At 37.2% G+C, this 16,792-nt stretch overlaps 1 protein-coding gene and 1 long non-coding RNA gene across 6 annotated transcripts in view; one reads left to right on the top strand and one right to left on the bottom strand.

The window, feature by feature from the left end:
• Positions 1-11,719, bottom strand: part of EDA30 (O-fucosyltransferase family protein) — a 57,979-nt gene extending 46,260 nt beyond the window's left edge. Inside the window, exons 1-6 of one of the 5 annotated variants that reach the window (XM_010248840.3) lie at positions 11,592-11,719; positions 10,761-10,992; positions 10,520-10,604; positions 7,628-7,698; positions 7,457-7,545; positions 7,118-7,361 (exon numbers count right to left, since the gene is read on the bottom strand). In XM_010248840.3, coding sequence (XP_010247142.1) covers positions 7,118-7,361; positions 7,457-7,545; positions 7,628-7,698; positions 10,520-10,604; positions 10,761-10,928 — 657 coding nt within the window. In that variant the 5' untranslated portion in view covers positions 10,929-10,992; positions 11,592-11,719. Of the gene's footprint in view, positions 1-7,117; positions 7,362-7,456; positions 7,546-7,627; positions 7,699-10,519; positions 10,605-10,760; positions 10,993-11,261; positions 11,522-11,591 lie in introns of those variants that run through there. The other 4 variants (XM_010248837.3, XM_010248838.3, XM_010248839.3 and 1 more) reach the window with 4 other exon arrangements.
• Positions 11,720-12,837: 1,118 nt separating this feature from the next.
• Positions 12,838-14,930, top strand: LOC104590257 (uncharacterized). Its single transcript, XR_734092.3, has 2 exons — positions 12,838-13,451; positions 13,551-14,930. It is a non-coding gene; the product is annotated as an uncharacterized LOC104590257 (long non-coding RNA).
• The last annotated feature ends 1,862 nt before the right edge of the window (positions 14,931-16,792 follow it).

Genomic DNA, 16,792 nt, shown 5'->3' with positions numbered 1-16,792 from the left:
GCTTGGTTCTCTCATGAAAAACAGGGTTAGAGGCAATCTTGATGACACTAGCATTGTTTGCATAGATAGGAACTGGATAGAATAATGGAAAGCCAAGATCATATGAAAGGGCCCTGAGCCATATAATTTCACTGTAGACTGAAGACATAGCTCTATACTCAATCTCGGTAAAAGATTTTGAGACAATGTATTGCTTCTTACATTTCCAAGATATGAGGGAGTCTCCAAAAAGACACACCAACCAGTAATAGAGCGTCTAGTGTTTGGGCATCCTGCCTAATAAGCATTTGCAGAGGCTGATAAGCTAAGAGATGTGGATGCAGGAAAGAATAGTCCATGTGATAGAGTTCCACAAACATATCTGTTAATACAGAGAACTGCAGTCATATGTGCTTGCTAAAGAGAAGAAACAAATAGACTAACAACTTGTACGGCATAGGAAATATCTAGGCACGTCATGGTAAGGTAGATAAAACTACCTACAAGTTATCGATAAAGAGTGGCATCAACAAGAATTTCCCTATCATCTTTGGAGAGCTTCAAATTCATCACAAGTGGAGTGTCAACATGCTTGTCATCACTCAAATTAGCAGATTTCACAAGGTCCATAACATGTTTGTGTTGATTAACAAAGTACCCATGAGATGTATGGGCTGACTCCCAATCCCAAGAAATAGGTAAGATGACCAAGATCTTTCATCTTAAAGGACTGACTAAGAAGAGTTGTTTCAAAGAGGAAATACCATCACTGTCACCATCGATAATGAGAATGTCATCCACATAAATAAGCAACACGGTGATTCCTTGGAATCTTTTTAGAATAAAGAAGGAATAGTTGGGAATTTTGGGTGAATCCCGCATTTGTAATCATAGTACGAAATTTCTCAAACCAAGCCCTAGAGGCTTGTTTGGGACCATACAAAGACTTCTTGAGGCAACATACCATGGGGGAACCATGTATCCTAGAGGTGGCTTCATGTAGACTGTCTCCTTAAGGTCCCCATGTAAGAAGGCATTCTTGACATCCATCTGATGGATGTCCCAATGTCTACATGCAGATATGTCCAAAAGGAGGCAAACAGCCATTTTAGCTACAGGAGCAAATGCCTCCTCATAGCCTATGTTGTACTCTTGATTGTACCCCTCCGCCACCAACCAAGCCTTATATCTGGCAAAGCTCCCATCAAAATTAAGCTTCACAAAATACACCAATCTGCAACCAACAAGAGAGTCATCCAGTGGGGCAGGAAAATATCCCAACTCCCAAGTGTCATTACCAATAAGGTCTTGTAGCTAGCTTCCTTCCAATGCAGGACTGCCATAGCCTACTGATGAGATCTGAGAATATCTGTAGTTGACAAAACAACTGAAAGAGAACTAAGGTTTTAAGGAAAATCATAGCAGTTAGGAGGCCGAGAAGCATGAGAAGAATAGTGTAATGGAGGATCAGAGGATGGTGGAAGATCAATAACAGGTGTGTGTGTACTTACAAAATCACGAGGAGAGGAGGAACTGGTATCTGTAGATGATGAACCTGCATCTGGTGATGAAGGGGGCAGAGAGCTATAGGTGCTGGAACAGCCAGCCTCTTCTTGTAAAAGACAAGAAGTAGTTCTAAAACAAAAGGGGTTGTATCGGATGAACCTGTAGAGTCAAATGAATGTAGCACCAAAATAAAAGTAGTAGGAAGTTTAACAATATGAGCAAAGAAAGAAATATTCTCAAGAAAATTTTGCGAGACACGAATTCAACGGGAACGAGGGTCATAACAGAGAAAACCCTTATGATTAGGACTATAGCTCTATACCCAACAAAGGCACACATTGCTGAATATGAAGTGAGTTTTGTGCACTCATTAGGTGGGAGGTGCAATATGAGCAAAGAAAGAAATATTCTCAAGAAAATTTTGCGAGACACGAATTCAACGGGAACGAGGGTCATAACAGAGAAAACCCTTATGATTAGGACTATAGCTCTATACCCAACAAAGGCACACATTGCTGAATATGAAGTGAGTTTTGTGCACTCATTAGGTGGGAGGTGCACAAAGCACACACAGCCAAAAACATGAAGAACAAAGAGATCAGGTGAGCAATGGAATAAGCTCTGAAAGGGAGAAGCATTGTGCTACAAAACAAAAGAAGGGAGAATGTTGATAAGGTACACAACAGTGCTGGCTGCCTCCACCAGAAGGAAGTAGGAGCATGTGAGTCATGAAGCAAGGTCCGAAAAATACTCAAACTTTGTCTGTTCATGCACTCCACCACTCCTTCCATTGTCTCTCAAGAAGGTTTGAAAGTCTCCATGAAAGCATCCCCCCCCCCCCGAGTCTAAATGGAGGACTCCAATACTAGCATCAAATTGATTTTTGATCTTAGTTAAGAAGAATTTAAATGTGGAAAAACATCAGACTTATTTCTCAAAAAATATATCCAAGTAAACTGTGTACAATCATCAATGAATGTAACAACAGGAGACCCATGCATCACTATGTACAGGTCCTTCCTACTTAGATCCACTCTTCCAATGCTAGAAGAGCTCTCAAAGTCTGAACCGCTTTCTTCTTCACTTCCCAGCCAATTTTCCTCAAAATCTACTTCAATACCATCAAGAATCTTCTTCTTGCAGCATGGGTGTCGTTGTTCTTGGGAAGCAAATGAATTACTAGTGCTTGGAACCCACCTAAAAGTTCCATCTTGAATAAGTCATGCGTTGTGTAGTTCATCCCTCCTAGGGTTCGAGGACATTGATAGACGGTGTAAGGCCTAGGACGTTAGGTGGTCTGTGCCCCAAGGTCTGAGGAATTGGCTGAACCGGAAACGGGAAGAAATGAAGTAGAAGCAAGTGGTCGGACCCCCGGAGGGGCTGTCTCCATAGCCTTCGGCAAGGGATCAAGCCAATGTAGTTCACCAAAGCAGGAATTCTGATTATAAGATGGTAAAAATGGTGGACGGCTGACATCAAGGTGATGAGGCAAGAAGGGTTCCAAGAACCCCTTGAAATGGATGGGAAGCACCTATTTATAGTTTTTGGGTGCACATTCCAGAAATTTCTTTATTTGTGTTTTCCCTATTTTACCCTCTTGTTCTAGAATGTTCTTTACACAAATTTAAAACATGTGGTTAAATATCTTTCTAGAATTATCTTATTAACCACATATTTATTTCCTTGCTTAGTTGGATTTATTTCTAGAATGTTCATGTTTATTATTATTCAGTAATGCTTTCTTGGTTTCTAGAATATTCATTAATTGTGCTGAAATAGTCAACACTTATCTTTAATTAGTAAAATGAGCCAAATTGACCCAGGTTCAGTTGGTCGGACCCGGTTGGTCTTGTCGCAATTGTTAGTCCACAATGCTACCTAGGCTAATCCCCTTACATTAGATTGAAAATCTTTGCTCAACTCCGCTTACAAGTAGCCTAGCCCCATTTGGACCTTTAGGAACCTTCTCCAATGATCTCTTCATTCTCTCCAATCACCCAATTCCTATCACAATATATACTTGTTTTGTGAAGGTGTCCTTATGTTTTGTTTTCTTATAAATCATATGCCTTCTTCAATCCTAAATGGTGAGTATCCTTTCCCTCTCCTTTTTCCTTCCGTATCCTCATTCCCTCTTCATTCTCATGTTTTTGGGTGTGTTTGCTTTGTTGATAGGCTTGGCCCATAGTTGTCAAGGCGTCACCTAGGCATCGCCTAGGTGACTAGGCGCCCTTGGCTGGGCGCCTCGCCCAAACGCCTTGACTTTTAGCAACTAGGCGTCCTTCTAGGCAACTAGGCGCCTGCCTAGACGACAAAAATGACAAGGTGGGCGCCTTTTATAATATCGTTTATATTGTTGTATCTTATTAATGTATGTGTTATACATTTTATTATATGCTATATATATCAATTATACTTTGTTTTAATGTTTTACTATTGAAATTTAAAAGATCAAAGGGTTTTGAGAAGAGAAAAAGAAACAAAGAAACAAAGAAACAAAGAAACAAAAAGAAAAGAAAGAAGAAAGAAAGAGGAAAGAAAGAATAGAATAATAAAGTTATTTTTCTTTTCTCTCTCTCTCTAATTAAATAAAACAGAAACCCCATCCTTGTTTTCTTTTTCTATTTTACTTTCCATCTTGAATATTTATCATATAAAGTTGATAACCATCTTTAGTTGCTAATTAATATGAATTTTCTCTATTAAATACTTATTATAGTAGTATTATTTTTTAAAATAACGAAATTAATATATGTAAAAGATTTTTATCTTTTAGATGTGATGATTTGCCACATTTTTAGAGGAAATTTAATGTTCTTAATAAAGAGAATTGCTATTTTTTCAATTAACATACATGTTGAATGGTATATAAAACTAGGAAACTAGCCAAAAGTCAGATTTTTATATTATAAAATTTTTATCGCCTAGGCGACTAGGCGACTAGGCGCCCCAGTGTCGCCCTAGGCTTGATAAACTTGATCATCGTGCTCTTAAGTGTATCTTTCTAGACTATTCTCGAACCAAGAAAGGTTACAAGTGTTATAGTCCCACTCTTTGTTGGTTCCTTGTTCTTCCTAGTGTTTCCTTTTTAGAAAGTGTTCCCTACTTTTCTACAATTGAGTCCTCTTCATCTCCTCCACTTCCTCTCCTTGTTCATACTACAAAGATTTCCCTACCAACTACTATTATTGAGCCTCCTACATGACCACCCACTCACAATATTAAAGTGTATACTAAAGGACCACGAGGAGTCTATTACTCCAACTCTAGTTTCTAATGTGCCATTGTCAGTTTCTCCATTGGTTGATCCTTCTGATTTAGAAAAGGTAAACGCTCTTGTATTGATCATCCAATTTCACATTATTTGTCTTTTGCCCGTCTATCTCCTTCCTATTAGAAGTTTGTCTCTTGTCTCCTTTGTTCAAGAAGCTCTTGCCTCACCAATTTGGAAGAATGCCATGGAAGAAGAATTTCATGCTCTTGAGTATAAAATCATACTTGGGATCTCACTCTCCCTCTTGAGAAGAGGACAATAAATTGTCAGTGGGTTTATATAGTTAAGCATCTAGCAAAGGGTAGTGTGGAAAGAAACAAGGTGTCGTTAGTGCAAAAGGGTATACCTAGACATATGGAGTTTTTTTACATTGATACCTTCTCTCCCAATGCTAAATTGGGGTATGCTCATGTTGTTGTTTCTTTGGCTGCCCAGTTTGATTGGCCTTTGTTTCAGTTAGATGTGAAGAATGCCTTCCTTCATGGTGATCTTCAAGAGGAAGGGTATATTGAGCAACCTCCTGGATATGTTGCTCAAGGGGAGATAGGAAAAGTATGCAAGTTAAAGAAGGCAATTTATGAGCTAAAATAGTCACCATGAGCCTCGTTTGGTTAGTTTGATAGTGTGGTACATCAGTTTGGACTATGATAGTGTAGTGTCAATAACTCTATTTTCAGTAGAAACATATCTTTTGGTAAGATTGTCCTAGCCATCTACATTGCTGATATCATTATTACAAGAAGTGATACATGTGGAATCAAGGAGTTGAAACAGCTCCTGCAACAATAGTTTCTAACCAAGGAATTGGGACACTTGAGGTATTTTCTCGACATTGAAGTAGCAAGATTTAAGTGAGAATCTCTCTTTCACAAAGGAAATATGTACTTGATTTGTTAGAAGAAATAGGATTACCATATTTAAGTGGTAGCTTTAACTTTTAGTTTCTTTTTACTTTTATTTCTTTATTATTTAAGAGGGTTATCATTGTAATAAAAGAAGTGTGGTAGTTGAGATCAGTTGGTTCAATCTCTTCTACTCTCCAACCCTAATTCTTTTCTTTTTCTCTCTTGTTCTCACTTTTTCCAAGACCGTTTCTAGTATTTTTTTCCTCACCTTTTACGAATTTATTAGGTCTGAACACACTTACAATTTCAGAATTTTTGGGTGCTAGGATATTGGTATTTCTTAGTGTTTTTTTAATTTAATTTCTATTTATAAGTGCCTTGGGAATAGGATTTTTAGTTCTTTCGGAAATTTGCTGTTCTTAGTAAAAATCAAACATACTATTTACTGTAACCTTCAGGTTTACTATTTATAGTAATTCATAAAATTATAATTGATAGTAAAATTGTGATTTACTAGTTTTAGTAATTTATAATGTCTCTATTGTAAGTTAATAATGGGTATTTAGAGTTGTTTAAAAGTTAAGAGTCGTTACTTAAGTTTCCCAACTTACGAGTTTGTCTAGTCTTAAAGTAGTTAAAAGTTGTTCTGGGTTAGTTTAATAGTTGAAATCAAGGTTCAAAGTATCGATACGATACGCGTATCAGCAGTATCGTATCGGTACTTAGAAACACACGAAACTCTCATGTGTGTTTTTTTAGTTTTTTTTTCAAATTTTTGTTTTTGGTAAGCTAAAAATAAGTTTTTTCTTATTAAAAAAAGGTGGGGTTAGCGTATCTTTTTCAAAAGATACGATACGATACGCCTGATACGGGGCGTATCGTATCGATACTTTAAACCATGGTTGAAATTAGTGTGTAAAGGGAAATTTGAGCTCTCAGGTTTAGACTATAAATAGAGCCATTGCTTGGTGCAATGGTAAAACGTCAGACTGAGAAGCATGAGAATACAGGTTCAAGTCTAAGGGTACCACTTTGTTGCCAAAAAAATGCCAAATGTTAGGTCTATATCACCCTCACAAGACCACAGATAGTTTGTACCAACATTGGGTGATTGCCTTCTTTTAAATCAACATAAGGATGAAGTAATGTGTTATGTAGTTGATACGAAAGCTTGCCACTTATTGCTAGGCCATCCTTGTCAATTCAATAGAAAAACAGTCTACCCAGGTGACAACTGACAAGAACACTTGTGCTTTTACAGAAGAGAGCTTTCCAGCTAGTACTTGTTCAATTATACTAAGCTAAGCAAGAAGAAGATAGAACCATTTAAAGCCTTAAAGAAGATAAATAATAGTACTTAATTCCAATTCGAAGATAAGCAAGAAGATAGATCCATTCGAAGTCCTAAATAAGAAAAATGATTGATATGTTGGCCCTATGACAGAGGAAATCTCTTCATACATTGTCAGAACTCAGAAGAAATTTTTTTCAAAGTCTGAGAATGCTGCATTACCTGTAGGCACCCTCCATTAGCAAGCACCAATCCAACAACCCTTGCTTTCTTTAGCTTGGGCAAGACTTCATTGATGTAGAAATTAGGAGAAGCTGAACTTTTGAGCTTAAATGTAGGGATCTCTTTTCTTTTCCTTGCCTCTTTCAAACTGTCTGGTAAGCTCTTCACAATAACCACATCATTTGAGAGTGCTGCTACAAACTGCTCCTCATTGTAAAGATAAGAAAAGCTGTTGAATTTAGAACTGTATAATATGAAAAAACAACCATATTTTAGTGCCATAAAAAGGGAAAACAAACTAATCATTCAAGAACAATTACAAAAGCTAGCAAGAGAAACCTGATGCCTTTAGAGTGAGTGCTTTCCTGAATTTCAGGAATGACAAGAGTAGCATTTAGAAGCCTGGATATGGTGACAAGATCACAGATCTAGCAAATCAAGAAACATGTTACAACCTCCCAATAGAAATTGCATCAAATAAAAACTTTTAACATGAGAAAAGGGTCATACTGAAGATCTTATCTTCTCAAATCCACCATAAATTTTAGCATAAATGAAACCATTGCTCTGCTCATTTGGAGCTGTAACAACCAAAGTAAGAGATACATCAAAATTAAGTTGTAGGATGGAGGATATTAATATGCTACTACTGGAAACTGTAAAAGATTGGAAGGATGATAATAAAGAAATCTAAAACAGAAATCATGAAAAGTTTCCAGACTCTAAATGAGATATCATACAAGCTATATTTTTCTCTATCCCATTTAATCCCAATCCATATATTAGTTTCTGGACAATGAAAATGGTAAAATATCTTATTCTTTTCTTTCCTGGATTCTCTCCCTGAAAACCTTAACTAGGATCAATGAAAATGGACTACAAATCTAAAATCTAATTCATCGATGGAGCAAAAGGAAAATTGCCATTTATTTTTTTGAAAACAGGTAAAGTATTGTATTAATAACAAGAAATTTACACACCCACACAGAAGGAAGCTTTTCCATTACTACCTCCACCTGTACAAAATGTATTGATTAAACATTACAAAGTAGCAAATCAGCATTCAAAAAAGAGCTGTATGGTATATCTGTGCACTGCAACCCAAGAATGAATTCTATCCCACAATTCCTGTACAATGCCTCTTCTGTTTTCCCAATATCTTCAAAAATTCTGGCATTTCTTTCCATCCACACAGTCCAAAAATTTGCCAAAGGCAACACTCTCCATACTAATTTTCCTTTCTTGCTCAATCCTTCCTCCTACATTCTATTGTTTTGCTGAATTAAATCAATCCATCTTTGTGGTGCTGAAATCAGTCAGCTCATTTGTTTACACTTTGATTTAGTTTAATGAAAGTTGCAGTTACTTATAAAAAAATAAGGGGAAAAACATTCAGGTAAATAAACACTTTATACAGGAGAGAGTTCCATCTGGATTTTGAGCTTATGGTCAAACAAATCAACCCCAACCAACAGGTGACCACTAGTATGAGAAGGTTCAATGAATTTATAGAATCTTCTGAAGTGAAGGAACTTACCCTATTGCAAGCCCACTTTACCTGGTCCAACTTTCAAGAAGTTCCACATTGCTCAAAACTGGACAGATTTCTTTTTAATGAAGATCGGGAATCACATGGAGGAAACCTAGTGTGTAGAGATTTACCTAGAGTCACCTCATATTATTGTCCTATTAAGTTAGGTCCAGAAACCTTTCTAAGTGGCCCTACCCCTTTTAGATTTGAAAACATGTGGCTCACACATCCAAATTTTGTGTGGAAAGTGAAGGCTTGGTGGTAGGAGGATTTAAGAGGGGTGAATTGGAAAGGGGTGAGATTTCATAAGAAATTAAATAGGTTGAGAGAGAAAATCAAGGAATGGAATAGGGATCACATTGGAAGAATAGAGGAACAAAATTTCAATCTATTGTCCAAAATAGAGGATCTAGATGAGAAGGAAGCCTAGGGGACCCTTGCAGTGGAGGAAAGAGAATTGAGATGTAGGGTTAAGTAAGAGATGGAAGAAGTCTTACTAAAGAAAGAGATTAGTTAGAGACAAAAATCTAAATGCAAGTGGATAAAAGAAGGAGATGGTAACACAAAATTCTTTCATACCTTGGGAAATGGGAGGAGGAGGAGGAGGAAAAACTATGCAGCTAGATTGGAGGTAGAAGGCAAGAAATAACCAATCAAGATGAGATTGTTAGGACTTTTGTGGATCATTTCAAATCAATTTTTAGGAGGCCCTTGAATGATTGAATACGTGTGGAAGGAATTGAGTGGCCTCAAGTGGAAACTAAGGTAGCACATTGGCTGGAAAGAATTTTTGGAGAAGAGAAAATAAGGAAGGCAGTTTTCTCAATGGATAGATTTAAAGCCTCGGGGCGAAATGGTTTTACTACGGCTTTCTACCAGGATTGTTAGGAAGTTGTGAAAGATGGTTTGCTTGAGGTTTTCAATGAATTTGTAGAAAGGTAATATTGTTAGTTGAGAAGTAAATGCAACCCTTCTTGTCCTTATACCAAAGAAGAACAGGCCCATCTTTGTCCTGAACATCCCTCCAATTAGAAACCTCCCTGTGAGCCTCCTCTTAATCCTTCCGTAACCTAAATTCTCTTTCTTTCAATCTTCTAAATATAATTTCAGCAAGACAACGACCGATCAGACATGCCATCAACAATTGATTTCAATGATCGATCCAAATCCAGATGATCAATATGCATTAAGATAGAGAAACTAACAAGGCCATGCTGCCCAATGTGCTACCCCAAGTTTTGGATCTGCTTACACTTACCAGACAAGAAAGATCCTCTTATCCACCTCCAATTATTAGTAAACTACTATCATGGTTTCAGAGATGCAAATGCCTTTGCAGATACACTTGCTAAACAAAGGGTGGAAAAGAATAGCTTATTTTGGGCTGCTTTGTAATAATATCTTCAATTGGGGAGGGGCTAAGAGAGTTTATCCCTTCCCCCTTCTTTCTCTTCAATTGTACTAATTTTCTTCTTAATTAATGGTATTGATTCTGTTATTGATCAAAAACAAAAAAACAAAACAATTTTCCAAAAATATGACCTAGTCTAGGAATTATATATATATAGACACTGATTTCTATTTTCTGTTATATGGTACAATATGTATCATCATTCTAAATGGCACAAATATGATTATTTAATAGAATGGTACTAAAAGATTTCCAATGTCACCATCCTAATGAAACTTAAGGGATATCATACCTGGCCCTAAGCCACAAGCCACTATATTCAGGGATGTCAGAAAATGACTAAGCTGTCACTACTTCATGCCTTTTCCCGATTAGATTAGATTAGATTAAGAAGCCACAAGAGAGGAAAAGAATAGTAAAATAAAAAGAGTAGTATTTTTGACGTTTGAGCAAGTAATACCAGGATATCTGCTTCTCGGATTGGCATACGGTTGCAAAGACTCCAGAGGCTTCACAATTCCCCATAAGTTTCTGTATCTAAGACTCTGTAACATGGTGTTATGAACCAAAAACACAAAAAACTAAATGTAAATAAACAAATGGCTGACAGAAGAATAACAAAACAACAATGCAAAAATCAACCATAGAAAATACTGGAGAGGGAGCAAAAGAATCAAAGTCCCCACAATGAGAAATTTTACCTGTCTCCCAAATTTAGGGGTAAAATCCTCGCCAAGGCTCGATATTGCAGTATACTGTATTAAATCTGCAGTAGAGTAGTTGGCAAGGAGAAGGTGCACCAACAACGACAACAAAGACAAGATGAGTCCCACAAGTGCAGCCCACTTAATCTTCGATTTGAATATCATCTTAATTCATTCACGGCAAGACGATTCCCAAAACCACCACTACATACAAATCCAATATCTGCATCTAAAAATAAAAAAGAACAAAGCAACTACAACCATGAACATCATTTATAGAGCATAAAAGCACCTAACTACTGATGAAATATCAAATCCCGATCTTAAACAAGAAACAAGATTAGAAATCGATAACAATCCTATATCAATCTGATAAAATCTCGTTTGCCAAAAAGAAATATTCACACAAATCAGATCTGGGAAGAACAATGAACAGAGCAGCAGCACTAATTTCAGAAGAAAAACAAAATAGAATTCAAAATCGTTGAAGAAGCATGCCTGCGATGGAAAAACATCTTCTGAAATCGCATTTCAAGTGTGTTTTGAATTGAAAAATGAAACTTCATTGTAAAACTTCATCTAATGGTGAACAGAACATGTATTTGAAGAGTTTACAGTAAGCGGGTGGTGAGATCTGCAGACAGTTCACTCCATGAACAGTGTTTGTTTTTTACAGAAGAACACGATTTGAGTTTTTTAACTGTAAACGATTAGCGTTCGAGACACAGGGACCGCCTGATCGCTGATCCATCTATCGTGATGGCCGAACTGGTTTATAACTATAAAAAATTGTAGTTGAAGCAAGTTGAATCAACTCGGAACTCATACCAGGTCGGATCGGTCCGGGCTCAGTAAATCACCCGACTCACCCGTCCTCCGAGTCTGGGTCCGAGCCTCTCCGAGCCTCTCCTTGTCGATCCTCTGGCTGACTGGCTCTGACAGGGATTGCATGCACGACTATCACGTGCTTGCTGGAGCCCGGAGTTGAGTAAATTGACAAATTTGACGCTGCACGCTTCCGCGTTTTATAGAAGATCTAGGTGACGGAAGAGATGTGTCGACCATCAGAATAGAATCTTTCATCGTGGGCCCATGACTCTAAAAGGAAGTGGGACCCACCAACGATTGGACCCCTCAGCGACAACGATGACTTAAGTATCGTCTGATCAAACTGATTTTCAGCGGTACTCAGCAAGTGTATTACTCGAGGAACAGCCATCTGACACGTAGTGAGTTATGTTATGTGAGCTCCACCCTCCAGACCACAAGCATATGTGAAAGATGGTGTCGGTGTCGATGTAGCCCCCACTCCAGCCACCGGTAGTCCAGTATTGAGGAACAACGGCCCAAGGGAAAAAATAGGGTTTAAATGGGCTTGGACCAGGCCCAATATGGGGGAGGAAATGGGTTGGGCTTTCAAGCAGGGTGAGCTAGGGATGGCAATTTCCCCATCCCCGGCTGGGATCCGACTTATCCGACCCCATCGGGTCGGGGATGGGGATTGAGGTCCCAACCCTGCCCCGATTTTGATTATCTATATATATTAAATATTATATATATATATATATATATTAAATATATATTATTATATTATTTATATTGTATATATCAAAACATATTTAAAATTTTATTTATAATTTATAATTTATAATTTTTATTTATTTTAAGTAAATTTATTTTTCAAATAAATATTGTTATCTAAAGAAAATTCGGGGATTCGGGTCCCGCGGGGAACCCATTCCCATTGGGGATCGAGGATGGAGGACAAATTTTATCCCTGACGGGAATCAAGGATAGGGACGGGGTTAATTTCATAATCGGGGACGGGGAATATGATCCCTGCCCCGTTGCCATTCCTAGGGTGAGCTGAGCTGCTAAGGCCAACAAATCACAACCTAACTGAAGGTTTTTGCAATGTTTTAAAAGTCGATCCAAAACCAAAACCGCTTTGGTCTGAGTGCATGATTCATTGCGATTTTTTGAATAAAAATAACAAATAATTAAAACAAAAAAATGACCAAAACTATTGTTCAGGTCAAATGGGTCAATGGTTTGGTTTTGAGTATAGGATATTATCCCGATTATTAATAGACCAGTTCATGGTACGGGCTTAAACTTGCCTTTTGCCAAAATTTGAATGGGCCTAACCTAAAGCCTTAACTTGATATGGTGTAAAGTCAAGCCTAAAGCTCAGCTTGCAAATCCAATATTAAGGGAAAATTCTCAATAGGTACTCTGTACTTTAGGTTGAGTATGAGTTTGGACAATCTAATACGCAAACTTTCATTATTAAGGGAAAATTCTCAATAGGTACTCTGTACTTTAGGTTGAGTATGAGTTTGGACAATCTAATACGCAAACTTTCATTTCGTGAGATTTAGTACCTATATTAACCAGCTGTTAAGTGGCATACAAAAAGACAAAAGTGCGGATGTGAGTCATTTCAGATCTGCACAAAGCTCAGAAGCGGAGCTTTCATAGCATTCTAAGAGAGAATCAAAGCTTGGGGAGTATAAATCGTGCTAGCCGATCGATGTATCATCATTACAGTATCATCTAGGTCCACCTTGTTTTAATTTACAGACATTCTAATATATTTTCAGTCGTTTCTACTCTATTCTCTGGTAAAGTTATGAAGGTTTCATCTGGCTTTTGCCATCATCTACTAGGGTTTCTGGTTCTTCACATGTAAGTGTGTTTTTAAGAATTTCCCCTTTTGTTTGCTGATGGTGTCGCCTTTAGATTTCTTTCGGTATCGGTTTATGAGATAGTTTTCTGTTTATGCAGATTTCGATGAGGTTTTGTTCTTGATCGGTGCTTTTAAGCTCCATCTGGATAAGATCTAGCTCGATCTAGACTGGTTCGGTCGTTCAGATTTAGTTCTGTGGCTTAATAGTGGGATCAAGATATGTTTCAGCCCTTCAGGTGTGACAGGACAACCATTGAGAATAATATCCATCATCTGTTGGAGCTATCCTGCCATTTGAATCAAAAATAGAACATTTTTCATGGTTTAATATCAATTTCAAGTTCTATCATCTCGCCTTACCATCTATGCAGCAATAGACAAGATTTGTTACAGAGCTATTAGAAGCTAAGTGCACGGAAGGTGACCTAGCTTGTGAAAGAAAACCTATTCTAGTTGGAGACGCTTGTTGTTGTGGCTCAACATCGGAATCAATATTACAACAGAAGCAAGCCCGGTCTCCCTAATAGATTCGTTTCTTCTCCGTCTAAAGGGTTCAGGGAAATCAATTGCAAAACTTTTCAATCTGGGGCAGGTATCTTGCCAAACCTTTTGAAGTCCTACAATGGCTCTTCTGCAATTAGAAGGACTAGTTCTTCCCCTCCAAACCTTTTCAATCTGGGGCAGGTATCTTGCTGATGGACGTGAACATGGCGATGAATAGCACCAGGTGGTTCAGGGTGTCATTCTGTGCCTTTGCTCGGGCCTTCACGAGTACATCCGGATGCGAGTCCAAGAGCGTCAAAGCCCAGAGCAACGATGACGTCGAAGCGTCCTGCGTGGCGAACAAGAAGTCGAAAATATGCCCAAACATAGTGTCGATTTCCTTCGACTTGCTCTGGCCAGCGTACACGGTGTCAGGCTTTCCTCGTCATCGTTGTCGTCGTCATCTTCGCCTTGCTGTCCAGTGCTGGGAGGTTTGCTAGAGCTTGAAGTAAGGGTAATTTTGATATTTTTAAAAATCTTAAATCGCACATGTGATCACGTGCAGTCTACTAACATAGGTACTAGATTGTTGCAAAACAAAAGTTTGAGAATTATATCGTTACATTTTAAAGTTTGGGTACTAAATTGGCATTCAACCTAAAGTACAAGATACCTATCAGGATTTTCCCTAATAAAATGGGGTTGATACATGCTGTCCCAAAACCTGACCCGATCCACTGATGGCTCTAGATCTAGAAGGACTCTTTGACATAACTTGATCTAGGGAATCATGAATATGTGGATGTAGGCTTAAGGCTCAATGGAATGACCCAAGATATTTAAACAACCCATTCGAGTTTGGACAAGCATAAGGCAAGGTTTGTGAAGATTCCAGGATTGGGTCTATATAATGATACTTTGTAATCAGTTTTATAACCAGTGTGTTCTTCTCGTTTCTGGTTTTAAAAATAAGTCAAAACCTTTTGGTTTGAAAATAGATTGTTTCTCAAAACAAAAACATAAAAACATGTTCTTGGTTGTATATGTGTTTTTTGTTTTCAAATGTGATGAGACAAAATCAGTTTTTGTTTTAGAAAACACATAATTGATTTTGACGGTTTCAAAAACATGATCTTTTTTGGAAACAAAACAAATGAAAACAAAAAGTGTTCACATTGTTGAACATCCCTTAATTAATCATTCCTTTCTAATATCCAATTTCTAAAAAATCAAGGAGAGTAATCTCTAGCTTTACTCTAACTTGTAATGACGGGATCTCTTAAAAAAAGAAAACTTTGCAAACACTCTGAAAGCATAAGCATATAGCCACATAAAAACATCTCCTCATAAATTTAACATAAATGTTCATGAAATATTCTTTATGTGTTGTTGGATGCAATGTTGTTAGGGCTGTGTTTGGTTGCAATGGAAATAAATTTGCACTGGTGCAAAATCATGGCAGTAAAAATGATTTGAGTGTAAATTTTGACCATTTTTGTTTCAATTTTTAGCTTATTTTGTTTGATTGAAGTATAAATGGAATAAATTAAGACATAAATCAGAATAAAGTAAAATCCAAAACAAAATTAAACAATAATTTGCATTTTCTATATTTACACTCCCATGCATTTGCACTAGTACAAATAAATTTGCTCTGCAACCAAACACAGCCTAAAGATTTCTTTTGGGAGAGCTGGACTACTTCTTGTACCGTTTGAAAAGGAATTTCAATGCATCATGTTAAGTGGAAAATTCTCATTGACCGGACCCAAGGTCAGGTTAGGATTAAGGTTTAATGCATGCTAAATCTGACCCATTGGCATTATTACATTGAACCATTTTGTACATACAAATTTCTAACAACATTCTAGTGGCAAATTTTAAGGCTATGTTTGGTCTGAAGGAAAAGGTAGGGAAAGGAAGGGATAGGTAGGGAAACTCATACAAGATCTATAAAGATTTTTCTACTTTTCCTTTCCTTTCCTTTCCCTATTTTTTCCTTCAAACCAAACACAGCCTAAAATAGGAAATTTATTTTTATCATCATGACAACAAATATGACATAGATAGAGATGGATAATTAACTGTTGTCAATAATAAAATGTTGGTGGAAATTCTCCTCAAAGTAAACACTATATTCAATTTCCGGTATATATCTTAGAGACAGGAAAGGTATTTGGTCACGAGTAAGTCAAATAATGCACTGACTAATCATTAACAATGGCAAATTTTCCTATTTCTCCAATTCTGTAGTTTGTGGGGACCAGTGTAAAAGTATATATATATATATATATAATATGGGTCAATATGTTCGATATATTTGAATCTATTTTGATAGAACTGTAAATTATAATTTATTATTTTTAAAAAATTGAAATGAAATAGAAACAAAAAATAAAATAAAATAAAATGAACTTGACATAAAAAATGGCGAAGATGGGAAGTCCCTGTGGGGATGGGGATGTAGAAAACCTTAAACCCAGTGGTGGGGTCCGTGGGGACTGGGATGGGGTTGAAAGAGTGGCTCCCCGTCTCCGTCCCCACCCGTGCCATTGCCATTCCACTTCATTGGAAAGGGGGAAACCATGTGATTCAATGTGGATGTTAAAATCACTTCATTGGAAAGTACAAAACTTTTCATATGGCCCTATCATTTACTGTGAACCGGACAATTTCCTCTTTTATTATCAAAAGTAAATTTGTTTTTCTAAAATTGTACTTCATCCCATTCCCCATTCGCTTCAATTGGATATTTAGGTTAGAACAATCCTCTATGGGATAGTTTATTGGAGAGGGGTCTACAATCTATATAAAGGGTTAAAGGCCCCACAATGGTACTAAATGTGTCGAACATGCT

The sequence above is a fragment of the Nelumbo nucifera genome, chromosome 2 (genome assembly GCF_055504915.1).
Source record: "Nelumbo nucifera cultivar China Antique chromosome 2, China Antique-T2T, whole genome shotgun sequence".
Lineage (NCBI taxonomy): Eukaryota > Viridiplantae > Streptophyta > Magnoliopsida > Proteales > Nelumbonaceae > Nelumbo > Nelumbo nucifera.
The sequence above is the reverse complement of the archived record's forward strand: the minus strand, read 5'-3'. Positions and strand labels throughout refer to the sequence as shown.